Here is a 27196-nt window from a genome sequence, read left to right on the forward strand (position 1 = left end):
GGACCCAGAACTCGCTGGAAGGACTACATGTCCAATCTGGCCTGGGAACACCTTGGGATCCCCCAGGAGGAGCTGAAGGGCGTTGCTGGGGAGAGGGATGTCTGGAGTGCCCTACTTAGCTTGCTGCCACCGTGACCCGACCCCGGAGAAGCGGCTGAAGATGAATGAATGAATGAATGAATTTAAAATGGCTGCTGTCCAGCGACTAAATACTGCAGTGCCTCGGTGATAGTCATGGGGCGTCTGAAATGGTGGCTGTGCCCAGACACGTTGGAAATAATACCTGAAAAACAAAACGGAAAACACATGTTGCTAATCTAACAAACGTAACAAGGCCTACAAAACGTGAAATGTAAAAAAAACTGAACGTTGCGAAGGAAATGACGTGACAACACACGTCATAAATAGCAACATGACACGCACGATGACGCGCATATTATGTGCAGTCATTTTGACGGCCCATGGTCATTTTAGGTAGATCTTATCATAACTTTTTTTTTGTGTAATTGATCTAAGACTAATTTTAATACAAATATATGCAGTTTTTGGAGCATTCGTGGAGCGGCAGGTCTACATCTTTTTTTTCTCCACAAAGTTATTAAACTTTGAAAATCCAAAACGGTCAAAATGACCACCTTGGGCGTTCTTGTAGTTTTTAAAGTTTTAAAGTAAAGCAATTGTGTTACACAACAAGAGAAGACGGGGCAAAATTTTGTTAGAACTTTTGCACTTGCATTACATTTGAATACGTGTCTTGATAATGCCAGAGTGCTGGGCCTAATTTTACATATATAAAGCAAGAGTGTATGTTGTATGCTTGCTTAAACCTCCAGAAATACTTATTGTAGAACAAAAAGGAAGGTATCTTTAGAATCAGCCCTTTCCAAGGATTGCACAGTTGTTTTCCAATATTTCAAAAACCAAGCAAAACATTTGATTTATTTGCGAGAGACATTCCAACGATGCTTTGTGGACACTTCCGGCAAATCCTTCCAGTGGTCAAGGGAGGCACTACACCTTACGTTGTCAACGCTAGCCTGAAGGCACACAACGTGGTTTACCCTGAGGCGCTTGAGCACTGGGCGATTAATACACACATTGGCAAAGAAGCTTGATGAATGGATTGTAAATTACGACATTTGATAATTTTCGTTAATAACATTCATTTGTCGGCCCGTCCAGAATGTCTCTTCGCCTGCTGCCCAGTGGCTGCTGGGATAGACTCCGGTATCCCTGTGACACTGACAGCAGGATAAGCATTTTGGATAATGGACCGAATGGATGGACATTCGTTTATTCATTTACCACATGTATCATATAAATTATCCCATGTATCATATCATGAATTATCCCATATTTCATCATCGATTATATTGTAAAGATCAGATCGTTTTGGTGAGAACATTTTCCCCGGGCAACGCCGGGTACCTCTGCTAGTTCTTTAAATAGATGAAAATGTTTTGTCTTTTGCTTACCAAGGCATCCACTGTATCGTACTGAATCGAACTCCCGAGCCCTGAATCGTGAGATTTGTGAATCGTCCCACCCCTCCAAGATGGATAGATACTGCTTTAGTGGAGCTATAGCACGGTCTCTCACCACATGACTAATAACTGAAGAACTAAACCTCATTTAAATATTCTATTGTTTTTTTGTGTTCTTGTCCTCAGCACCAGAGATGGAGGACGACAATGGTGAGTAATATTAATAATGGATTTATTAGTTCTTAAACGTCCTTAAACAAGGCTTTAGGAAAGCGTCATCGGTTATATTTAGTCTGATGTATTTGGTAGAAGTGTAAGTCTCATCTTTCTTATTTACACAGTATTTATGCAGTATTTTGCTGCCCAGAGTTGTTCTTGAGTTTGTGTTTGACCAGAATATCGAAGTGGTAAATGTTGACGTTCACTTATTAACTGAGTATTAGTGTTTAGCGTTAGCAGAATTAGCTGTAAAGTTGATCATGTGATCTGCACAGCCAGTACTGACACAGGCTCATGGCTGGAGTCCATCTAATCCCGTGGGTTTTTTATGTCCTCGGTTGTCTTAACTGACGCTGGGTTTTCTCTGGACAAATTAATAAAAGTTTAAAGAGTTAAACATAATATTTTGTCCACCTAACCTTCAGCAGATGACGTAGGAGAGGAGCCAGATAGCCGCCCATCTACCAGGAAGAGGAAGTCTGAGGACCTCAGTGGTTCTTCAGGTGAGGAGCTTGTCCTCGTCTGGGACTAAAACCTCTAGTGTTATTTACTTAACCCTGTCTGTTTGTTGTTCACCAAGGTGACCCGACAAGATTGGAGACGTTAATGTGAAATGTTTCCTTACAGGTTCAAAGGTCGAGAAGAAAAAGAGAGCGAAGAGGAATACAGCCATGTTTGCTTCAGCTGAAGAGGTACAGTCTGTTACAATCACATTATTATTGGAAAATAAGAGGAAACTTTGCTAACTTATTAGCACTTTAATAATGTACAGTTCTTAGACAGGAATAAAGTTGGTTATACGCTGGTGCGTCCGGGTAGTGCAGTGATCTGTTCCGTTGCCTAGCAACACAGGGATCGCCGGATCGATTCCGTGTTGCCTGCGCCTTGGTCGGCCGTCCGGCGCCTCCTCTGGTCGGTTGGGCCGCCTGTTCGGGGGGAGTGGCGTGATCCTCCCGTGCGCTGTGTCCCCCTGGCGAAACGCCTCACTGTCAGGTGAAAAGAAGCAGCTGGAGACTCCACATGTATTGGAGGAGGCATGTGGTAGTTTGCAGCCCTCCCTGGATTGGCAGCGGGGACGGCTCGGAGGAGTGGGGTGATTGGCCGGATACAATTGGGGAGAAAAAGGGGGGGAATCCAAAAAAAAAAAAAAAAGGTTGGACATACTCTGTGCTCATGTTAGTGTAGTCCAACCTTGGGGGTCGTCCTCTGTGTGGAGTTTCCTCCCACAGTCCAAAGACATGTAGGTCAGGTTAATCAGCTGTACTAAATTGTCCCTAGGTGTGAATGTGTGCCGGCTGTGGCGGCCTGTCCCCCCACCTGCTGGGATAGGCTCCAGCATCCCTGAGAGCAGGATAAGGGGCTTGGATAATGGACCCTGTGCTGAAACTATAATGAATACTGTGATTATGCAATTTCAGAAAACAAAAATCTCATTTACTTTCTGAAACTGTCTGTGTGAAACTTCACATTAGTAACTTAACGTTCTGTCTATCTTGTAGTTTGGAGATTTGTTGGATGAGAACGCTGGCTCCAAGATGGATAACACAGGTGTGAACGCAGTGGCCAACAAAGACAAAGCAGGTAAGACTTGGTTTTCATTCGGGATGTGAAACTAAAGAGGAGTGTTGGTCAGTTCAGGAAGTGTAGGGATGAAAGTTGCAGTTCTTCCATTTTATGCGTGTATTTTGAAAGACACATCAAGTAGACTCGGCTGTTCGAAGTAGCGAAGAAAACAGACTTTATTGCCAAGAGAAGCTGATGACATGTTGACACACTGCGCATTTTAGCAGCCATATTTAACATGATGTCAAAGGAGACGAGTCAGCGTCCTCAGAGCTGATAAATACACCAGCCAGAAGCCACATGTCAGTAATAAATACATATCCCAGTGGTGGCTCAGTAGTAAATGGACTTCCTGTCATATGAGTGTGAATCGTGACTTATATTTTAAATGAATTTACTTCCCACCAGTTGTTTGCAATGCAGAAAGAAACCTATACATTTTTTCTTCAGCAACTCAACATTTTGATGATTTAGCAAACAGTCACATTTGCAATAATCCATTGATTAGAAATCAGTAAGTAGACTTAAGAGGGTCAAAGTTCAGCACCATCTTAGCATTCCTGAGTCAAATGAATGACTAACCATAACGTGACAGAGGTTCTCAATCAGGTCCTCAGGCACAAGCAGCACTGCCGATTTTCTATTCTACCAGGTAGTTCGTTACGTTCACCTGTTGCTCCAGTTATTCAGCCTACGCCTGGGGAGGTTTTGTAGCTGAACAACGGGTGAATGGAATGAACTACCTGCTCGTACCTGAGGGACTGATAGAGAAAGAAATGAACTGACTAGTTCTTTACTAAAAAGTAGGAAGTTAGAGCACCCAGGTGGCGTGGCGGTCTATTCCGTTGCCTACCAACACGGGGATCGCCGGTTCAAATCCCCGTGTTGCCTCCGGGTTGGTCAGGCGTCCCTACAGACACAATTGGCTCTGTGCATAACTGCAGTCCACTGATTTCCACTGCAGCGGTCATACCAGTTTCCTGTTTGTTGGCGTGTTCTGTTGACAATGGCATATTTTTCTCGATGCCTTCCTGCAAGATTTACCATGGATAAATGTCAACCACATGCACACAACTGTCGACAGAAACTTTTCACCCGTTTGCTGGTAGGTGCAGGTGAAAGTTTGTCGACAGTTCTGTGCATGTCGTTGGGACTGGGGAGATTAGCGTGATCCTCCCAAATCCTCCCTGGCGAAACTCCTCATGGTCAGGTGAAAAGAAGTGACTGGAAACTCTACATGTATCGGAGGAGGCATGTGGTAGTCTGCAGCCCTCCCCAATCAGCAGAGGGGGTGGAGCAGCGACTGGGACAGCTCGGAGGAGTGGGGTAATTGGCCGGTTGATGCTAGATCCAACAGGGTGTAGAAACAGAAGTAGACGTGATTGGTTGTTGCGTTGGCCAATAGACAGCGCAGAAGCGCACTGACTACCAGACCGACAGCCAGAGCAAGAGTTGGGGCGAATTAAGTTAACGTTAGTTAGCTAGTTTAGGAACAGCGGGAAACAGTAGATTGACATTAGACACTGGGGGGGGGGGGGGGGGGTCCTGAGCCTGCGGCCTTGCTCCTTAGACACAGCTCGGGCCTTCTTCCTCGCACCTTTACTAACCAACTCTATGTCAACGTGAATTGTAAAAAACACAACACAGCTAAATAACTATAAAGCTAATGTTAAACAACACTAGCTAGCAACATAATCCGTGACTTCATATGTAGTCGAAGGACCCCGAGTCGATGTTTCAGTGCACGTCTATTGGCCGACGCAACAGCCAATCACAGCTACTTCCATGCCTACACCCCGTTGGAGCTAGCATCAGCCTAACTGGCCAAGTACAATTGGGGAGAAGGAGGTTAACAAAGGCAACAAGCTAATTAAATTGCTGAGGGAGAAATGTTCTCACCATAAAGTGACAAGTACCTGGTAGAGGAAAAAAAATGTACATATCAGTGTCCCTTTTAAGACCTCCGTCGTGACTTAACCGCATGGTGACGTCAGCATGCTGTTCCTTTAACACTTCCTGTCCCCACCTACAGCGGTGAAGCAGCTGAAGTGGGAGGCTCAGCGGGACGCCTGGATCCACGGCCGCGACGCCAAGACGCTGCGAAGGAAGAAAACTGTGTTCAAAAAGAAGAAGATGGTTGGCAAATCAAAAATGGGGAAAAGGACTTTCAATAAAAAAAAATAAGTTGTTAGATTTTTTTTCCCTCTCTTTTCTGGGATTTATAGTTCAGCCCACCTTCAGTTGATTTTGGTGGACCAGGCATCTTGGTCTCTCTCGCGGATACCGTAGATACCAGCCCATTCGTTGGACTGGTAGAAAACTGCAGGCAAGGCAAATTTATTTGTACAGCACATTACAGTAACAAGACAATTCGAAGTGCTTTACATAAAAGGCATTAAGACAAAATGTAAAAGCAACATAAGGCAATAAAATACATTCAAAACAAATAAAATGTAACATTTACAATGCAGTGTAAGATGATAATCAAAAGCTTCAAATTTTATTTAATAAAAGGTAGTTGCAAACAGCAACAGAGTTGCAGCAGACTTGCAGTTTGTTCCAGATAGGTGCTGCATAAAAAATGAAAGCTGCCTCTCCTTGTTTAGTTTTGACTTTGGGGACAGAAAGCAGACCTGTTCCAGTCGATCTGAAAGGTCTGGATGGTTTGTAGCATAGCAGAAGATCAGAAATGTATTTTGGCCCTAAACAATTCAGTGCTTTATAAATCAAGACCAGAGTTTTAAAATTAATTCTTTGACGGACAGAAGCCAGTGTAATGACCTCAGAACTGAAGTGATGTGATCCACTTTTTTGTCTTAGTAAGGATTCGAGCAACAGCATTCTGAATCAGCTGCAGCTGTTTGATTAAATATTTTTTAGATAGACCTGTAAAGATGCCGTTATGGTAGTCGAGTTGACTGAAGATAAAAGCATGGACAAGTTTTTCCAAATCCTGCTGAGACATAAATCCTTTAATTCTTGATATATTCTTCAGGTGATAATAGGCTGACTTTGTAATTATCTTAATGTGGCTATATAAATTCAGGTCTTGTGAGTCCATGACTACACCAAGATATCTGGCTCGGTTTGTGGTTTTTAACATTACCGATTGTAGCTGAGCGCTGACTTTTGATCATTCGTCCTTGGCTCCAAAGACAATTACTTCTTTGGATGTCTCAGAATTTTCTTCAATTAAACAATCATTGATTTTTTTTTCAATCCACTTAGTGCTTGTATGGGATTATAGTCTCCTGGTGGTATAGTTGTGTCGTCTGCATAATTAAGGTAACATTTTGCTGTTTTCCATAATCTGAACTAGTGGGAGCATATAGATGTTAAAACAGAACCGGCCCCAGAATGGAGCCTTTAGGAACTCCACGGGTAATTTTTGTCTGCTCAAATTTGTAATTATAATAATACACTTTGTCATTTGTACATACATACAATGAAATTCACTCTCTGCGTTTAACCCATCCTAGCTGTGTAGCTAGGAGCAGTGGGCAGTTGTCGTGCAGCGCCCGGGGAATGGTTTACCATTTCCAGGTACTGACAACTGGGTAGACGGTGCCCTGGGGTTTGAATTCAGAGTTACCTTCTCCTAGCCTTTGCCTAAAGAGGCATCAACCCACAAGGCAGCGGGTGGATTTGAAATCAGAGTTCCCTTCTCCTATCCCAATGTGTTGGCTGGACTGGGCACCATGGGAAGTACCATATAGGCATGCAGGAGGACCAGATCTATCAGTAGGGACATCGTCCTTAGCCAAAGGGCCCTTGCTGAAGTAAGGTGCTACCCTCTACAGCCTGTGGTTGCAGTTTAGCATCTTATCTACACACACAAAGTAGTCCCTGTCGTTGAAGTAGGAGTCAAACCAGTTTAGTGCTGTGACTATCGGTCTAGTAATATGATGCAGTCGACTGTGTCAGTTGCAGCACTGAGATCCTGCCACTGTCTTTGTTTAAGCAGATGTAATTAAAGACCTTAACAAGAGCAGTCTGTGCTGTGTTATGGTCAAAATCCTGACTGGGAGACAGCAAAACGGTTGTTTAGTGCCAAGAAGTTGTTTAGCTGCTGGAAAATGTGGAGTTCAATGATTTTACTAAGAAATGTATCGACGAAGACATGTGGTGGTCTGCAGCCCTCCCTGGATTGGCTGAGGGGGTGGAGCAACTACTGGGACAGCTCAGAAGAGGGGTAATTGGCCAGGTACAATTGGGGAGAAAAAAAGGGGGGGCGGGAGGTTTGATATGGGCCTGTAATTGTTTATTAGTGAAATGACTATTCTTTTTTTAAGAGTGGCTTGATGACTGCAGTCTTCAGGGCCTATGGGAAGAAACTTGAGAGAAAAGACATGTTGACAATTTGTAGAAGATCTGAGGCCATGCAATTAGAGACATTTTTGAAAAAGCCTGTTGGCAGAATTTCAAGGCAGCAGGAGGAGGATTTCAGTATGTATAAACCATGCGTACACACAAAAACTGTACTTGGGCCTCTTCCCACGCAGGTTCCAGAATGTATAAAAATCCACAGGTGGTGAGAATCTGCGAATTGTTATGCATCTTTCACACCACCCCTTTCCACCCAGGTTTCCGAATGTATAAAATGCACACATACCCTGTACCTAGTACGGAGGCACTGACTGCCTGTCTTAATTTTCTGAATTGGTGGCCTAGTGGTTAGCGCTGTTGTCTCACAGAAAGAAGGTCCTGGGGTTCGAACCCCAGGTCCTTTCTGTGTGGAGTTTGCGTGTTCTCCCCGTGTCTACGTGGGCTCCAGTTTTGTCCCACCATCAAAAGATATGCATGTTAGGTTAATACTTGTGCTGCCAGATCCTAAACAGCAGCTTTTATTTTGACACGGAAGGAAGTTGAGTTTAACGGCTCTCATGCACAGGTCACGAAGCAGAAGAAAATCGTTCACGAAGAAGAAAAATAACAGGAGCTCACGATGGGAGAGACGGTGAGTGTGCGCTGTGTGCTGCGGATGCATGCTAGTTGAGAGCCAACTAGTTGGAATTAAACAGAAATTGGAGCAGGGAGAGCTTCATCTTGCTGGCCGTCTACAGGGATGCCACTGGTGGGCTAATTAATCATTTGTTGTCATAAGAAGTCATTGCTGGTTAGCATTCTGTTATTAGGCTAATGTTAAAATGTTTAGCTAATCCCCCAGATTGCCTTGTTGTGTAGTTTATCGCGTGTAATTCACAGTTAGCTTGAGGTTAGCCATGTTAGGTGCAATTAAGTACATATATATAGTGCGTGACGCACGAAACAGGCCTGTACTGCTACGCATTAAAACTTTTATCCTGTATCTGTGTTGATATTCCGCTCATTAGCTGAGCACTTATAACACCATTGACGGTTTCGGAAAAAAATGCTACATATGTATGATTATACACGGATTTAATATGGCAAAAGGTGTAGAATATGAGAGAGTAATTTGGTTCACACCCTTAAAAGAATGATTAAGTAAAAGGATTAAAGGAGCTTTATTTTTCTGTGCATGTGGAATGGAATTAGCAGTAATGGCAGCATTGCTTTTTTTTTCAACCTAATAACACAATAATCAGGCAGCTTGACAGTTAAAAATAATTAATTAAATAAAACTAAAGAAGATTGCTGTTCGAGTTGTGCCATACATTCCCTGTGGTTGGCTAAGGCCTTTTCCAAGTTTGGGCAGAAGCTGAAGCAAATTTCCCAAAATAACTTGACAATACCCCTGCCTCTACCCCTGACCAAGGCAATAGGAAAGAAGAACTGGAGCTGGTCCCCGGGCGCTGCAGCTTCCCACTGCTTCTATACAATAGGACGGGTTAAATGCAGAGAGCAAATTGATTTTGTCATTGAAGGAGGCAAATTCATTGCAGGCCATGACATAGAAATTCAGAGGCTACTGCCACAGGAGGGTTTGTTAGCCTATCGAAAGTAGCAAACAAGGCACATTATCACTGTTTTTGGCAATGTCAGCGGTAGGACCGCTGTGCATTTCTCAGTTCCAAATTGTAAATGTGCAGTCTCTCTTTATAGATGTCATAATGAACAGTAAGATTTGTTTTTCGCCACCTGCGTTCAGCTTTATTGCACATCATCTTGGGAGATTTTTTCTTACAAGAGACCACCTTCACCTTAGTGGGTGCAATGGCATTTATGTAATTTTAGAATTGACATTATCTACAAGGTCATTGACGGAGACCCGAGAGGGCGGGTGTGGAAGAGAAAGTCTGAATAAATATTTCATTGTGATATGCCGTTTTGTGATTACCTCCATTTGAACATTTGTGTGCATGAAGATAGTGCTCTCAAAGAAACCACAGGAATGATCGTAGAGAGCAACATCAGTCACCCCAACCTTAGAAATGTTCAGACCCTTGGAGATAATGAAGTCCAGAGTGTGGCCCTTGTTGTGTGTGGGCTCCGTCACATGCTGAGTCAGTTCATAGTTATCAAGAACACAACGGAGTTCTTTAGTTCCTCTGTCCTGGGGGTTGTCAACATGGATGTTTAAATCACCAGCATTAACTACACAGTCAAAGTCAATACAGGTTAAAGACGGCAGTTCAGTTAAGTCATCTAAAGGTTTGCATTGTACTTAGGTGGCCTACAGATAACTAACTCGAAGAGGAATTCCACTGAAGAGCCACATATTCAAAAGAAGCAAAATTTCCATAAGCTATCTTCGTGCATTGGAATGAATCGTTATACAAAACGGCAACTCCACCTCCTCTCTCGTGCTTTCTGGCTTCGCTTACAAAACTGAAGTTGGTAGGTGATGACTCAATAAGAACAGTGCCAAATAGAGATTGTGCTTGATGATTAAATCATGGACTAAAAATTTCCTGCCAAAGATCTGATGTTTAGTAACACTAAATTTAGTAGTGTGTTGGGAGTATTTTCTGCCCAATTATTTGCGACAAGCTATGGCTGCTGGCGTACAACTGGAGTCAGATTAGATAAAGTGGCTGTGCACTTTTGAGTATACTTTGTTCTCCCTGAAGCTGGTCAAAACAGGAATTGCAGCACTTGGAGCTGCTCCTCACTGTATCAGCAGCAGTGAGTCCATACCCAGTAAGCAGAGGGAGACATGAGCTGAAGGGGGTGGGGGGGTGGGGTACGGAGCCAGTGGGTCCTAGTAACCGGCATGCCCTGTAATGTTGACTGCAGGGAGATTGCCCTTGGTTTGTTTGGATAAATGGGAACTTCTGGTGCCACATAGTAACATCTCATCAATCCCTCTTATCTGCTTCGTTAGCTTATGTGAGATATCTCTGAGAGGTGAGGAGGGAGTGGGGGGCTGGAAATGATCCATGGTGTTGTCCTTGTTGTCCTGGGTAGAAAGGATTGCTCTACTTTACCCAGATTTTCCTCACCCTTTCCAGATACCAGCAGTGAGGTGCTGGAGGCCGTAGGTTAGGTTGGCAGTAAGCATGTGGACCCCCACTCTGTTTAAATGAACCCCCCATCCATTCTGAAATGGTTTCGTTGCTCCCAGAACAGGATGAAGTTGTCAATGAAGTTCACTTTTTGAGCAGTGCATATGGAGGAAAGCCAGGTATTTAATGCCAGCAAGTGGCTGAAACATTCAATTCCTTTCCCTATACAGGAGGAGACCTGACAGAAACATGTGACCTGGGACTGGTTATAGAATGTCCATTAGCTGTATGAAGTCTCTTTTTAACAGCTCTGAGCCATGCGTCATTCCAGGACAAGTGTCATTTGTTCCAACATGCACAATAAGTGTGTCGGTGCCCGGATGGCCGAATAACACTTGTGGCAGTGTTTGGACCATGTTGCTAACTGTAGCGTAGAGTAGACAGACAGTTTTCAAAACTTTCCTTTTAACATCTCTTATTATATGGTCACCTATCAGCAGAGTCTTTGGTTTGACGTCTGTCTGGCTAACTTCTTTTTCGAACGTCCGGTCCATGGTCTGCTGTGATTGTCTTTTTTGATGATGCAACATTGGCTTTAGGGGCTATTGATCTGTTGTTTACCTCCAGATGCTGCCGAGAGGCGCTCCTCGTGGGCTTAGCTATATCACAGGCCATGACTGTACGGGACTAGGCATTAGTTTCTGAGCTAGCGGTGCTAATGCTAGTTGTGGCATTACCATTGTGCTCACTGACAGGCAGCTCATCCAAAACAATATACTTGTTCTCAAGCCGAACCTCTGGTGAGACATGACTCTTCTTTTACCCTGGACATCTGTCCAGAGCTCAGGGTTTGACACTGCAGGGGTAGAACAGGTCTTTGGTCTTGCATCCCAGTTTAGCCAATAGCACATATCCAGATCCGTTGTGGTTTCGGTTTCAAGCAGGTTCAGGCAAGACCAGGGAATAGTGTCCACATAGTCATCACCATGGGGATCATTATGTCCGAAAGCCGCTCCACAACACGCTTCATGTCCCTGGTTCTGATCGTCAGCCAGTTTCAAGACATCAGCTTGGGAAACAGCAATCAGAGTGTCAATAAGTTTTTCGTCCTCTTGTATTTGGTAGAGTGTGGTGATTCTTTTTTCAAGCTCTGATTTTTCTGGCTGAGCTTGGCACAGCTGGTGCATTCAGTGGAGGGAGGAGAGAGGACAGGCATTTTTTCCAAAGCATAACAAAGCGTCCAGCTGTCCAACTTCCGAGAGTATAAACCTGGTTTATGCTCTCATCAACTTTCACTGAACAGGATCACCGTTTGCTGTTATTTCAGGTCTCTCCTATTGTACCATCATAATATACACTAAAAAGAATCACTTCTTGCTACTATTTTAGGTCTCCTATGGTAATCACAACTTTCTTGATCTTGTTTTTGTCAAGATATCAAGTTTTCCTGACATTCGATTGACATTATTAATTATTACATTTCTCAATGGGTCATCACCTCCTAAGTGAATGCCATTACCTCCCGGAATAGGATCACTGTTGTATTTCAGGTCTCTCCTATTGTGCTGTACAGCTATCTTAAACTTGATTCTGTCAAGTTGTTTCCTGACATTCAGTTGACATTATTTAATTTGTTAATGAGTCGTCACCTCTAAGTGAATGTCACGGCCTTCAGACATCTTTCCGCCAAAAGCCTTTTGAAGCCTGAGTCTACTTAATATATTCCAGTGCCTCAAATGTTGATTTATCCACATTAATTCGTCACATTCCATGACCAGGAGTGAAAACAATCTCCACAAAGAAAAGCCAGCCTAGTTCCCAAGGGCAGCGGGACTTGGTGTGTTTCGGTCTCGAAGCCACGGACAGTCTCTTCTCTTCAAAGAGATGAAATCTGAGAACTCAGTCAAACCCATGGTCACTTTTGCAAATAACTAGTTTTTAGAGTCAAGTACTGCTTGTGGAGAAGTAGCAAAAAGTAACAAAAAAAGTAGGAAAACTTGGAAAATCAAAGAGCAAAGCAGAGAGCAAGAGCAGAGGTTTCTGGACTGTAGCGTGGGCAGAGAGACTTGCGGGGAGAGACATCTCTATCTTTTCTTGGGTTGGAAAAGTGTGGAAATCAAAACGTAATGGCTGCCTCTCCATACATATGAACAGAGGCTGACTTCCGGGTGGCGCTCGACTACGATGCACATGGCCTTGCAGTACGTGCACCATCGGAATGGCTAGTACATGTTCCATGCAAACCTTAGGTGTTACAAGGACCTGGCAGTTTGCCTGTTTGTCTATAGCTCTTCTGTTAAACTCTCAGTTTGTCCATGTTAAATGTACTGTGCGGCCGTTAGCTATTAAGAGACATTCTCAGTTTAGTTCTTTTCTCTACTACTCATATAAGCCTCTTTGCTACTAATCTTGGTGGTCTGTCAGGCAGTCTTAAGCAGACTGCTAGGAATCTTAGAGTAATATTTGATGCTAACCTCAGTTCTGATAATCAAATCAAACATGTTGCTCAGCCATGCTTTCTGCAGCTCAAGCTAATCTCCAAAATTAGCTCATTTTCATCAATTGCCGATTTGCAAAAAGTTGTACACGCTTTTACCTATTCTCAGCTCGACTACTGTAATGCACTTTATTCTGGTATCAGCAAGGGCTCCCTCCATCATCTGCAGTTGGTACGACACGCCGCTGCTCAGCTCATTACCAGGACAAAGAGACATGATCATATCACTCCTGTAGTTGCCTCCCTACACTGGCTCCGTTACATTTCGAATTGATTTTAAAATTTTACTGCTCACTTTTACGGCTTTAAACGGTCTTGCTCCTTCATACATTTGTGATTTATTGACTTCGTATGTCCCCCCTTGACCATTAAGATCTGCAGATGGAGCCCCGCTAGTTATTCCCAGGTCTCGGTTGGTTACAAAGGGTGATCGGGTTTTTGCTGTTAGAGCCCCCACACTATGGACCCCTCTTCCTGCTGAACTAAGACAAACCAAGTCTCTCGCTTCTTTTAAATCTCGTCTCAAAACTTTTATTTTTATGAAAGCTTTTACAAATGTTTGATAATTGTTTTTATTTTTACTGTTTTTATTTTTACTCTGATCGTACTCTCATTTTTGCCTTGTCTGGTTTTATCTGGGTTTTTTTTTGTGAGGCACTTTGTAATATTGTTTTAGGAACGTGCTATATAAATAAAATTATTATTATTATAAAGTGGACTGTTTACGTGTTATTTTGCTTTTATTGATTTTGATATACTTTATTGATCCCCCGTGAGGAAATTCATCCTGTGCATTTAACCCATCCTAGCTGTGTAGCTAGGAGCAGTGGGCAGCTCCAGTTGGTCTTGCCATGCCTCGGTCAGGGGCACAGACAGGAGTATTAACCCTAACATGCATGTCTTTTTGATGGTGGAGGAAACCGGAGCACCCGGAGAAAACCACCTCAGACACGGGAAGAACATGGAAACTCCACACAGAGGACGACCTGGGATGACCCCCAAGGTTGGACAACCCTGGGGTTCGAACCCAGGGACCTTCTTGCTTGTGAGGCGACAGTGCTAACCACTGCGCCACTGTTTGGGCAGCATGGTGGCTGCCTCTTCACCACCATTTAAATGGCCAACTTGAATATCTTCATCCTGAAACGTTCAAGGTCTGAACTCGTCCATTAAGCACGCTCGCTGCCTGGAATTTTTACACCACAAACGTGTTTCTATAGCTGTGAGACACACCTGACAGCGAAGGACGTACAGCGGTTCCAGAACAAGCACCGTAAAATTACAGCTCATTCACGCACGTCAACTAAAGCTAGAGGTGTCCTGATTATAGCGGAAAGGAAATTACAGCTTGTGGTTATGGAGAATGGTCATGACAACAACGGCAGATTTGTCTATGTGCTGCTCTCTATTAATTATGCAAAACCTCTATTAGCGTGTATCTATGCACCTGATGTTTCGGATGAAAACGAATTGCCCTCCATTAGTGCAACTCTGTTACGTTATCGAGACCCTCGTTTCTGGCGATTCCAGTACCACAGTCTCGCCAGATCTACAGGTGCACCTAACGCAGCGCCTTCCTCATCCTTCGCTCTGAGGCGGGCTATGGAGGCAGCACGTGGGAAGCCACACCCTCTGGAACACTTATTATATACAGGCAGGGGGCGCAGAAACATTAACCTACGATACGGGAGCATCGTAACCAATTCTATTGATGTATGGAAAAAGTAGAACTGATGATGGGCAAAACAGATTATTTTGTCAAACATCTCCGCTATGGAATAACTGTCACCTTCAATCAGGTGGGCAGCCTTTTACGTTTCCCTCATGGTCACAAGAAAGGCGTCTCCACTCTTAGCAATATTTTTTTTCTTTAATTTATTTCTGATTTTTCCCTTTTTTCTCCCAATTTAGTGGCCAATCGAGCCCTATTTTAGTTCAAACACCCACCCTTGTACTGCATGCATTCGCCAACTGCATCTCTCCGGCCGGCAGTCTCGATGGAGACGCCTCGCCACTTTCATGACAAGGTGAATCCAGGCCGAACCACTGCTTCCCCCCCCCCCACCCCACCCCACCCCACACAGAGACTCATTCATGTGACGAACACGAGCCGACTCCGCCCCCCTCCCAAAGACAGCGTTGCCAATTATTGCTGCTTCATCGAGTCCGGCCATAGTCGGATCTGACAAGACCGGGGAGCGAACCCCGGTCCCCAGTGGGCAACTGCATCGACACAAAGCTGATGCTTAGACCGCTACACCACCGCGGACCCCTCTCAGCAATATTTTTAACAACGCTGGACTCCGTTCATTCCAAGATATTAAAGAGGAATATGATTTACCGGGCACCTCTTTCTATTTTTACTTGAGACTGAGATCTGCAGTGAAAACATATGGGGTGCCCCGGAATGAGCCTTTTTCGGAGCACCCTATGGAGGAGTGGCTCGGTCCTGGGCGGGGTTCTTGGGAGACAGTGAGGTGTACATTAACTCTCTGCTTGACTGCTCTACCAAGACTGGCAGTTGAAGGGGTGTGGGTCAGGGGACTCCGCATCCTCAGTCTGGAGCCATATTGGGAAACAATATGGTCTAACGTAAGCAGTACCTCTAAACATCAACTCATTCACTAAAAGATGATTCACAGAGCATACGCTACACCCGTCAAATGTTTTCAAATGAAACCTGGCGGCCTGTCCAGGGTGTCTCCTTGCCTGCCGCCCAATGACTGCTGGGACAGCCTCCAGCATCCCTGCAACCCTGAGAGCAGGATAAGCTGGCAACTCCACATGTATCAGAGGAGGCATGTGGTAGTCTGCAGCCCTCCCCGGATCGGCAGAGGGGATGGAGCAGAGACCGGGATGGCTCAGAAGAGTGGGGTAATTGGCCGGATAACACTGGGGAGAAAAATGGGGGGGATCCAAAAAAAATAAATAAAATGAAACTAATTAGCAGTCCTAACTGACCTCATTGCTGGGCTCAGGAGCTGGGCACAACAATGCGTATGTACGGGACTGCTCACTGACCAGAGACTTTTGGACACTGGTTACGTCAATGCTGTCAGAGTTATTAGGATCAACAATAATTCCTGATCCCTGCCTTTGTCTGCTCAATGACGAGTCATCTCTGTCTCTCAATTTAAATCAATGAAGACTAATGCTGGCAGGCCTTACTGGAGCAAAAAAGACCACACTGAAACGGCAGTTTGATCCCAAACTTCCTTTAATTCAGTGCTGGATGGCATCTGACCACAGCATACCGTCTCTTGAGTGTACAACAGCATGACTCAATAGAGCCAAGCCCGTGGTCAGGCATAGCTATGTCCATAAGGGACTACCTTAAAAGAAGGCATGGCTGTGTCCATAAAGGACTACCTTAAAAGAAGGCATAGCTGTGTCCATAAGGGACTACCTTAAAAAAGGCATAGCTGTGTCCATAAGGGACTACCTTAAAAGAAGGCATGGCTGTGTCCATAACGGACTACCTTAAAAGAAGGCATAGTTGTGTCCATAAGGGACTACCTTAAAAGAAGGCATAGCTGTGTCCGTAAGGGACTACCTTAAAAAAGGCATAGCTGTGTCCGTAAGGGACTACCTTAAAAGAAGGCATAGTTGTGTCCATAAGGGACTACCTTAAAAGAAGGCATGGCTGTGTCCATAAGGGACTACCTTAAAAGAAGGCATGGCTGTGTCCATAAGAGACTACCTTAAAAAAAGGCATAGCTGTGTCCATAAGGGACTACCTTAAAAAAAGGCATGGCTGTGTCCATAAGGGACTACATTAAAAAAAGGCATAGCTGTGTCCATAAGGGACTACCTTAAAAGAAGGCATGGCTGTGTCCATAAGGGACTACCTTAAAAAAAGGCATAGCTGTGTCCATAAGGGACTACCTTAAAAGAAGGCATGGCTGTGTGCATAAGGGACTACCTTAAAAGAAGGCATGGCTGTGTGCATAAGGGACTACCTTAAAAGAAGGCATAGCTGTGTCCATAAGGGACTACCTTAAAAGAAGGCATGGCTGTGTCCATAAGGGCCTACCTTAAAAGAAGGCATAGCTGTGTCCATAAGGGACTACCTTAAAAGGCATAGCTGTGTCCATAAGAGACTACCTTAAAAGAAGGCATGGCTGTGTCCATAAGAGACTACCTTAAAAGAAGGCATGGCTGTGTCCATAAGGGACTACCTTAAAAGAAGGCATAGCTGTCTCCATAAGGGCCTACCTTAAAAGAAGGCATAGCTGTGTGGCTGGCCTGGTGTGTCAGTCAGGGCCCTCAGACCTGGAGAAGGCCAGCTTTGGAAGTTAGTAGAAATGGATGGTTGTATATACACAACGTATAGTTTTGTTGTACCGTTTTATTTTCAGTCCACTCTGTTTTGGCCTTGGGAGTGTCTGTCGCTTACCCTCAGCAGCTACGGATACGCCTTTTTATTCTGTAAACTTCTTTTCCCCTTTATTTCGGTCCGTAAACATTGTTACTAGTGTGCAGCCCTGTTGTTGTTGTTTGTGTGTTTGTTGTGTCCTGTTTTTTAAAATAAAACTTGTTGATCACAAAAAAAAGAACAGAGGTTTTGCTCCAACACAAACCAACCAGGGAACCCCAACAAACCAACCAGAGAACCCCAACAAACCAACCAGGGAACCCCTACAAACCAACCAGAGAACCCCAACAAACCAACCAGAGAACCCCAACAAACCAACCGGGGAACCCCAACAAACCAACCGGGGAACCCCAACAAACCAACCAGAGAACCCCAACAAACCAACCAGGGAACCCCAACAAAAGACTGCTCCCCTCATGGCGAGCAGCGGACAGGCAGTTTTTAACTGTGTGTGTGTGTGTGTGTGTGTGTGTGTGTGTGTGTGTATATACGCACTGCCCTTACCTTCCAGAACCGATGGCAACCTTTTCTTCATGGTGCTCCTGAAATCTGGGGGGTGGGGGGGGGGGTGTATATATATATTTATATATATATACATGTCAGTGGACATGTTGGTGTTCTGTTCAGAATAAACGTTTGCTGTTGTTCTGTTTCCTCATCACACATGTTGTACCGATACCTTGACTTGTGTTCATCTTCTGGAAAAGCCCATACACCCCAAACACGCCGAGCAGCTCCAGAACAATAACGCCTTTCAACAGCTTCTTAGCCAGGGGCACCATCGGCTTGGGGGGCATCTGTTGGAAGACGGAGAACACTAGGATTATTATTATTATTAATTGTTATTATTATTAATTATTATCCATCCAGCCATCCATCCATTATCCGAACCGCTCTTCCTGGTCTCAGGGATGCTGGAGCCTATCCCAGCTGTCATTGGGCGGCAGGCGGGGAGACACCCTGGACAGGCTGTCAGACCATCACACAGGGCCGAGACACACACACACACACACACACAGACACACACACCTAGGGACAATGTAGTATAGCTGATTGCTGTGAACCACTGAGCCACCGTGCTGCCCTTAATTATTATTATTATAAACCTTTTTACAGCCCTTTTTGAAAAGTTTACAATGTGCTTTACTGAAAAGAAAATAGACAACAAAATACACACTACGGTTTACAGAAAAACAAATATACAACAACTGATGTAAAATAAAAAGCTTGAAAGATTTAAATCAGGTGCAAGAATAAAATTAATGCCACACAGATTTAGGTTTTAAACAGGCCATTTAAAAACCACCTGATTTGACCATTTTAAGACTGAAAGGACACAGGACACCTTCTGACCCGACGGAACCAAAAGGTTTAGGTCCGCTGACCTGATGGGCCTCGCCGGTACACATGGAATAAAAGATTAGACATATACTGCGGAGCCTGGCCATTCTATGTCTGGCTATGTAATCCCCCCCCCCCAGAATTTCCAAGCAAGTGAGACCCAAGACGTACCGTTCTAAGTACGACCCGGTTAGGAAGCAAGTGAGACCCAAGACGTACCGTTCTAAGTACGACCCGGTTAGGGAGCAAGTGAGACCCAAGACGTACCGTTCTAAGTACGACCCGGTTAGGGAGCAAGTGAGACCCAAGACGTACCGTTCTAAGTACGACCCGGTTAGGGAGCAAGTGAGACCCAAGACGTACCGTTCTACGTACGACCCGGTTAGGGAGCAAGTAAGACCCAAGACGTACCGTTCCAAGTACGACCCGGTTAGGGAGCAAGTGAGACCCAAGACGTACCGTTCTAAGTACGACCCGGTTAGGGAGCAAGTGAGACCCAAGACGTACCGTTCTACGTACGACCCGGTTAGGGAGCAAGTGAGACCCAAGACGTACCGTTCTACGTACGACCCGGTTAGGGAGCAAGTGAGACCCAAGACGTACCGTTCTAAGTACGACCCGGTTAGGGAGCAAGTGAGACCCAAGACGTACCGTTCTAAGTACGACCCGGTTAGGGAGCAAGTGAGACCCAAGACGTACCGTTCTAAGTACGACCCGGTTAGGAAGCAAGTGAGGCCCAAGACGTACCGTTCTAAGTACGACCCGGTTAGGGAGCAAGTGAGGCCCAAGACGTACCGTTCTAAGTACGACCCGGTTAGGAAGCAAGTGAGACCCAAGACGTACCGTTCTAATAACGACCCGGTTAGGGAGCAAGTGAGACCCAAGACGTACCGTTCTACGTACGACCCGGTTAGGAAGCAAGTGAGACCCAAGACGTACCGTTCTACGTACGACCCGGTTAGGAAGCAAGTGAGACCCAAGACGTACCGTTCCAAGTACGACCCGGTTAGGGAGCAAGTGAGACCCAAGACGTACCGTTCTAAGTACGACCCGGTTAGGAAGCAAGTAAGACCCAAGACGTACCGTTCCAAGTACGACCCGGTTAGGGAGCAAGTGAGACCCAAGACGTACCGTTCTACGTACGACCCGGTTAGGAAGCAAGTAAGACCCAAGACGTATGGCCCGTCCTGTCCCGTCCCGTCCCGTCCGGTCCCGTCCTGTCCTTTCCCGTCCTCCACCAAACACTTGCACGACTTCCGCGCTACGGAAGCCCGGGTGGTACAAAACTCCTCGTGCGCGCGGTGACGTTTGTCAGCCAGTTCGCGTTTACAGAGGCCCGAATTTAGCCGAACCGGTTTGTTGCCATCTTATTATAACAAGGCGACTAACCGAGCTCGGCTTGAACGCAAGCCACCGGGTACTGCAAACCCAATCGAACCCTATGAAGGACGCCGTTTAGCGGTCACCAGCCCTGCTCCTGGAGCGCTGCCATTTTCACTCCAGCCCAAATCCAACACACCTGATCCGACTGATTACCTACTTACCGAGACCTCGACATGACCGTAGTCCACTGACTTCCGGTTTCTACTGCAGCGGTCATGCCCATTTCCTGTTTGCTGGCGCGCGCTATTGACAGCGGCATATTTTTGGCGATGCCTGCAAGATTTACCATGGATAGCGAAAAAAAATGCCGCTGTCAATAGCGCGCGCCTGCAAACAGGAAATGGGTTTGACCGCTGCAATACAAACCGGAAGTCAGTGGACTACAGTTGCGCAGAGAGCCGGTCAGGGCTGGAGCGAAAACCAGCAGGACGGCTCTCCAAGAGCGGGGTCGATGACCGCTGGAAGTGAACGCTTTGGGACTCTTGAGATTGAAAGTTGACGGAAGGAAGCTTCAACCTGAATTTGCCGATTCTCAAATACAAATAACCCACAGCTCGATGTGTCCCCCGGCCCGGGTCACTAGTCCACTGCGTGTGTGTGTCTGTGTGTGTGTACATACACACGGGGTGTTGTGATGCGTCTAGTGCAGCAGTGTGTAGTTGGAGGGAAGGTGCATGTGTTCTTCCAACCCGCTTGTGTCCTTCCTGCCCTTAGCTTGCTGCCTGCCGCTAGCTAGCCTCTGTGGCTAATAGGGGAGCATGCTAGCGTGTAAGCCTTCCCTTGCCAGTACATAGCCTCTCCCTCACCAAGACTCCTGCCCTTAGCTTGCTGCCGCTGGCTAGCCTCTGTGGCTAATAGGGCAGCATGCTAGCGTGTAAGCCTTCCCTTGCCAGTACATAGCCTCTCCTTCACCAAGACTCCTGCCCTTAGCTTGCTGCCGCTAGCTAGCCTCTGTGGCTAATAGGGGAGCATGCTAGCGTGTAAGCCTTCCCTTGCCAGTACATAGCCTCTCCCTCACCAAGACTCCTGCCCTTAGCTTGCTGCCTGCCGCTAGCTAGCCTCTGTGGCTAATAGGGAAGCATGCTAGCGTGTAAGCCTTCCCTTGCCAGTACATAGCCTCTCCTTCACCAAGACTCCTGCCCTTAGCTTGCTGCCTGCCGCTAGCTAGCCTCTGTGGCTAATAGGGGAGCATCCTAGCGTGTAAGCCTTCCCTTGCCAGTACATAGCCTCTCCTTCACCAAGACTCCTGCCAGGCCTCCTCCCCGTGGCCACACGTGGTAACTGGGGTCTTGCGGCCCCAGGCTAACTTGGCAGGGGATCTCGGAGCAGCAGTGGGCCCCAGAGATATGGTGTGCAGGCCCACCCTGGTGGACACACCCTGGCACCTATCAACCACTGCCCCGCTGCCTTGTGGGTGAGTCTGGAAGACATAAGGCTAAGGGAGCTCACCCCAACAGAAAAGCAAGCTGTGGCGGCATGCTTCGAGGCGGTTTCCGAAAAACTGGATTTCCGGCAGCCCCCTGCAGTTGTGTGGAGGTGCCGGTCGTCTAGGGACCCCCCTTGTCATCGGAACCATCTCCTCTACAATCAGGTCATGTGGCGTTGGGAGAAGCGCACCCCCCATGCCACTTTAAAAACCATCTCTGCTGCGCAGGGATCTTCTGCTATCTGAGTCCTCAAAGGACCCACAGATAGAAGAAGATGGTCATCATCGGGCACCATGGACAACCAGCAAGCAAGTCCACTGCAGATGCACATGAGGAAGCTTTCCTTTTCACCAGGTCATGAAACCTTAAGGTGACACCAGGTAGGAGATTTCGTTTTCGGGAATGTCTTTTGCATCAACGGCTGCAAAGACAAGTGAGGCCCTTTCCCCCGAAGCGCAGCAGCAACATGTGCATTTAATGACGACCCCTCGCCCGAGAGACTCTTGTGGAAGAAGGGGAGCTGTGTCCACAGAACAGGTACAGTCTAGCGTGCAGTAAAGTAACCCCTGTACTCCGGGGGGTCTGGCGACAACATGCAACGGGAAAAGGAGATTTAAGATCTGAATTTGAGACATTAAACTGAGTTTAATGACGATATGTTAAGGCCAAAAGGTTACCGCTTTAATGACCCCCCCCCCAAACCGGATCTTAGCAGCAGCAGGTAACAGGCTAAAGGTATGAGGTAAAAGGACGATCATGGGAGGACCAGGGGTAATAACAACATGGTCGAGCCGACACTTCGTGAACAGAACTCTGTAACTTCACCACGGGGAGGTTTGGTGTAGCAGTGCCTGCAGTTTCCTACATCCTGAGGACACGGGATCAAGCTGGCCGAGGACACATCCTGGAGGCCGAGATGTGTCATGGAGTCTTAACCAAGCTTCAGTATTTGCTCAGCTGAGGTACACACGTCAGTTTATAGCCGATGTTTATCTGACACAGCTGGAGGCCGAGGAGGAGCACACTTAACAGCAGCTCATAACGGAGGCCTCCACCATGGTTAGCATGCTGGGTTTACGGGGCTATGCAGGAGGGGGGGGGGCGTTCTGCGGGTGGGCAAACACAGACTGGACAATGGTGTTATTGGTGGCCGGTGACATGAGTCCAGGAAGTTAAGCTGGCCGAGTTTGGCCGTGGAAAGCTAACTACTTCCCTTTAAACACAACGTTGCCGTTTGCCCACTAGTAGATGGCCGGCGTGTCACATGGGGGTCTTAACTAATATTAAACATGCCGCAAGAAATCTTTCATGGGTTATTCATCATCCATCCATCCACTATCCCAACCGCTCCTCCTGCTCCCAGGGTGGTGGGGATGCTGCAGCCTATCCCAGCAGTCACCGGGCGGCAGGCGGGGAAACACCCTGGACAGGCCATCACACAGCCCCCCCCCCCCCACACACACACACATTCATACCAAGGGGCAATGTAGTCTGGCCGATCCACCTGACCTACAGGTCTTTGGACTGTGGGAGGAAACCGGAGCCCCCGGAGGAAACCCACGCAGACACGAGGAGTAATAATAGTACTACTACTAATAATAAATTAAACTTATATACGCTTTTCTGACACTCAGAGTGGCTTTACAATAAACGGGGTGAAGCAGGACAACAGATGGACACGACACAGACATGCGGGGGTGGATGGGAAGGGGGCGCTACGAGAGGGAGAAGGGGCAGCCACACACCACGCCAGCAGGACTCCCCCACTTAAACACACACAAGAGGGCAAGAAAGACACAAAACAACAACACTGTGGACGTCGATGTTGTGTAGGGGTTCACTCCCGTAGCCTATTCCTCTCCCGAGGTGTCCACTAGGTGGCACTATCTAGCCCATAGCTGGGGGCTGGTTCGTGGGCATCAGGGAATAGCCGCACACCGGTGGGCCTGCGTACCGCACGTCTAGGGGCCAGACCTCCTCCGAGTCCCTTGTAGTTCAGCCAGGGTCCAAGGTGTACCCAGTTACCGTGTGTCGCCACGAGGAGGCGCTACATAGGGCTCGCTGTGTACTGGCAGGGAGAGACTGACGTGCTCGGCTCTCCTGTTCACATTTCTGCCAGCCAGCGGTGCCGGTCGAGAGTGGGACGTGACAGACACACAACACCACACCAACACACTGGACGCTTCACAACAACCCCACTTCCTACACAAGAATTTCACACACACACACTCGCCACATGCAAACCCCACACAGAGGACGACCCCCAAGGTTGGACTACCCTGGGGCTCGAACCCAGAACCTTCTTGCTGTGAGGCGACCGCGCTAACCACCGCGCCACCGTGCCGCCAATCAGTCGCAGGTTAATTTGATGCTTCTTTACATCTGAAAGGCTCGAATGAGCCCATCAGCGAGAAGATGAGATGTTCCTATATGATGATTCCTAGTACCTCTCTCCGGATCAGATTCCCTTTGAAATCTGACCACACGGTTTCCATCACACAGATGGGATATACAGACAAATAGGTGTCTGTATATCTTAAAGACAGCTACTCCTCTAAAACACCACGACAACTCTGACTTTTCTCCACTCATGTAATGCACCAGACACCAGAGGGTGAATGATGTTAAGTGGAGGTGGTCCGTATGAAATTATCAAACGACCCCACCCTTACCAATAGCACCACCCTTAGCACTGACCAAGTGTGTCCGCTCCTGAAGCTGTGTCTTCAGTCCACGTACTTCACATACAGGGGGCAGCACTACAGTTAGAGGTATGGCTGTGCTACGGGTCCCCAGTCTCAGCTTCTCTATGGAGGAAGTGGAAAAGAGGCTCTGATGTCCTGTCCAGGGACCCCGCCTCGCCATTGGTTCAGATTTGTGGACGACACCTGGGTTCACATTAAATCTCAGGTCGTACCACATTCCACCGACCACATGAACTCTGTGGACACCACATCCGGTTCACCAGGGAGGATGTGGAACATGACAGGGTGGTCTTCTTACACTGGGAAAGTCCACTTGGTGACGGGGGACATTTGGTCGTTGATGTTTACCGTAAACCAACACATACTGATCAGTACTTAAGGTTTGACTCTCATCATCCACTGGAGCACAAACTAGGAGTCATCAGGACGCTGGACCACCGAGCTGACAACGTCCCCACGGACACAGCAGCCGGGGAAGGGGAGAACCCCCACATTAAACAGGCCCTGGTTAAGTGTGGTTATTATCCTAACTGGGCGTTTGTCAAAGCCAGGAAGACCCCAAACACTGCACCAGCCGATCGGAGAGGAGAACCAGAGCTGTCTAAGAGTAAACCAGTGGTGAGTCCAGATGTGGCGGGAGTGTCGGAACAGTTGAGATGTGTATTTTCCAAACACTGCATCTCAGTTGCTTTCAAACCCTAAAACACGCTGCACCAGAAGTTGGTCCACCCCAAGGATCAGGTCCCCCGGCACAAACAGGGCAATATAGTGTAGCTGTTAAGTGCCAGGAGGACTGCCATGACTTGTACATCGGGGAAACCAAACAGAGGATGGCCAAGAGGATGACACAACACAGGAGAGCTAACACGTCAGACCAGGACTCCACAGTCTACACCATCTACAGGCCAGGACTCTACAGTCTACACTATCTACAGACCAGGACTCCACAGTCTACACCATCTACAGACCAGGACTCCACAGTCTACACCATCTACAGACCAGGACTCCACAGTCTACACCATCTACAGACCAGGACTCCACAGTCTACACCATCTACAGACCAGGACTCTACAGTCTACACCATCTACAGGCCAGGACTCCACAGTCTACACCATCTACAGACCAGGACTCCACAGTCTACACCATCTACAGGCCAGGACTCTACAGTCTACACCATCTACAGGCCAGGACTCCACAGTCTACACCATCTACAGACCAGGACTCTACAGTCTACACCATCTACAGGCCAGGACTCTACAGTCTACACCATCTACAGACCAGGACTCCACAGTCTACACCATCTACAGGCCAGGACTCTACAGTCTACACCATCTACAGGCCAGGACTCCACAGTCTACACCATCTACAGACCAGGACTCTACAGTCTACACCATCTACAGGCCAGGACTCCACAGTCTACACCATCTACAGGCCAGGACGCCACAGTCTACACCATCTACAGCCCAGGACTCCACAGTCTACACCATCTACAGACCAGGACTCCACAGTCTACACCATCTACAGGTCAGGACTCCACAGTCTACACCATCTACAGCCCAGGACTCCACAGTCTACACCATCTACAGACCAGGACTCTACAGTCTACACCATCTACAGACCAGGACTCCACAGTCTACACCATCTACAGACCAGGACTCCACAGTCTACACCATCTACAGCCCAGGACTCCACAGTCTACACCATCTACAGACCAGGACTCCACAGTCTACACCATCTACAGGCCAGGACTCTACAGTCTACACCATCTACAGGCCAGGACTCCACAGTCTACACCATCTACAGGCCAGGACTCCACAGTCTACACCATCTACAGGCCAGGACTCCACAGTCTACACCATCTACAGACCAGGACTCCACAGTCTACACCATCTACAGGCAAGGACTCCACAGTCTACACCATCTACAGGCAAGGACTCCACAGTCTACACCATCTGCAGACCAGGACTCCGCAGTCTACACCATCTACAGACCAGGACTCCACAGTCTACACCATCTGCAGACCAGGACTCCACAGTCTACACCATCTACAGGCCAGGACTCTACAGTCTACACCATCTACAGACCAGGACTCCACAGTCTACACCATCTACAGACCAGGACTCCACAGTCTACATCATCTACAGACCAGGACTCCACAGTCTACATCATCTACAGACCAGGACTCCACAGTCTACACCATCTACAGGCCAGGACTCCACAGTCTACACCATCTACAGACCAGGACTCCACAGTCTACACCATCTACAGGCCAGGACTCCACAGTCTACACCATCTACAGGCCAGGACTCCACAGTCTACACCATCTACAGACCAGGACTCCACAGTCTACAGCATCTACAGGCCAGGACTCCACAGTCTACACCATCTACAGACCAGGACTCCACAGTCTACACCATCTACAGGCAAGGACTCCACAGTCTACACCATCTGCAGACCAGGACTCCACAGTCTACACCATCTACAGGCCAGGACTCTACAGTCTACACCATCTACAGGCCAGGACTCCACAGTCTACACCATCTACAGGCCAGGACTCCCCAGTCTACACCATCTACAGGCAAGGACTCCACAGTCTACACCATCTACAGACCAGGACTCCACAGTCTACAGCATCTACAGGCCAGGACTCCACAGTCTACACCATCTACAGACCAGGACTCCACAGTCTACACCATCTACAGGCAAGGACTCCACAGTCTACACCATCTGCAGACCAGGACTCCACAGTCTACACCATCTACAGGCCAGGACTCTACAGTCTACACCATCTACAGGCCAGGACTCCACAGTCTACACCATCTACAGGCCAGGACT

The 27196-nt window shown here is 47.2% G+C and overlaps 2 protein-coding genes across 7 annotated transcripts in view; one reads left to right on the forward strand and one right to left on the reverse strand.

The window, feature by feature from the left end:
- Window positions 1–5450, forward strand: part of cebpz (CCAAT enhancer binding protein zeta) — a 20655-nt gene extending 15205 nt beyond the window's left edge. Inside the window, exons 13-17 of the mRNA XM_056294766.1 lie at window positions 1677–1694; window positions 2144–2206; window positions 2331–2395; window positions 3203–3284; window positions 5299–5450. Coding sequence (XP_056150741.1) covers window positions 1677–1694; window positions 2144–2206; window positions 2331–2395; window positions 3203–3284; window positions 5299–5450 — 380 coding nt within the window. The remainder of the gene's footprint in view (window positions 1–1676; window positions 1695–2143; window positions 2207–2330; window positions 2396–3202; window positions 3285–5298) is intronic.
- LOC130125245 (protein CEBPZOS-like) lies at window positions 5109–20539 on the reverse strand. 6 transcript variants are annotated; one of them, XM_056294763.1, is made up of 5 exons: window positions 20391–20539; window positions 18185–18302; window positions 18010–18054; window positions 5502–5586; window positions 5109–5363 (listed from the first exon to the last, which is right to left on the reverse strand). In XM_056294763.1, exons 2-4 carry the CDS (start codon window positions 18300–18302, stop codon window positions 5504–5506), a joined length of 246 nt encoding a protein of 81 aa, XP_056150738.1. In that variant the 5' UTR covers window positions 20391–20539; the 3' UTR covers window positions 5109–5363; window positions 5502–5503. The 6 variants fall into 6 exon arrangements, with proteins under 6 accessions (XP_056150738.1, XP_056150735.1, XP_056150736.1 ...); XM_056294760.1 differs by lacking the exon at window positions 20391–20539 and adding an exon at window positions 19978–20064; XM_056294761.1 differs by lacking the exon at window positions 20391–20539 and adding an exon at window positions 19978–20064 and having other exon boundaries at window positions 5109–5379.
- Window positions 20540–27196: the final 6657 nt, after the last annotated feature.

The sequence above is a fragment of the Lampris incognitus genome, chromosome 15 (genome assembly GCF_029633865.1).
Source record: "Lampris incognitus isolate fLamInc1 chromosome 15, fLamInc1.hap2, whole genome shotgun sequence".
Taxonomy (NCBI): Eukaryota; Metazoa; Chordata; class Actinopteri; order Lampriformes; family Lampridae; genus Lampris; species Lampris incognitus.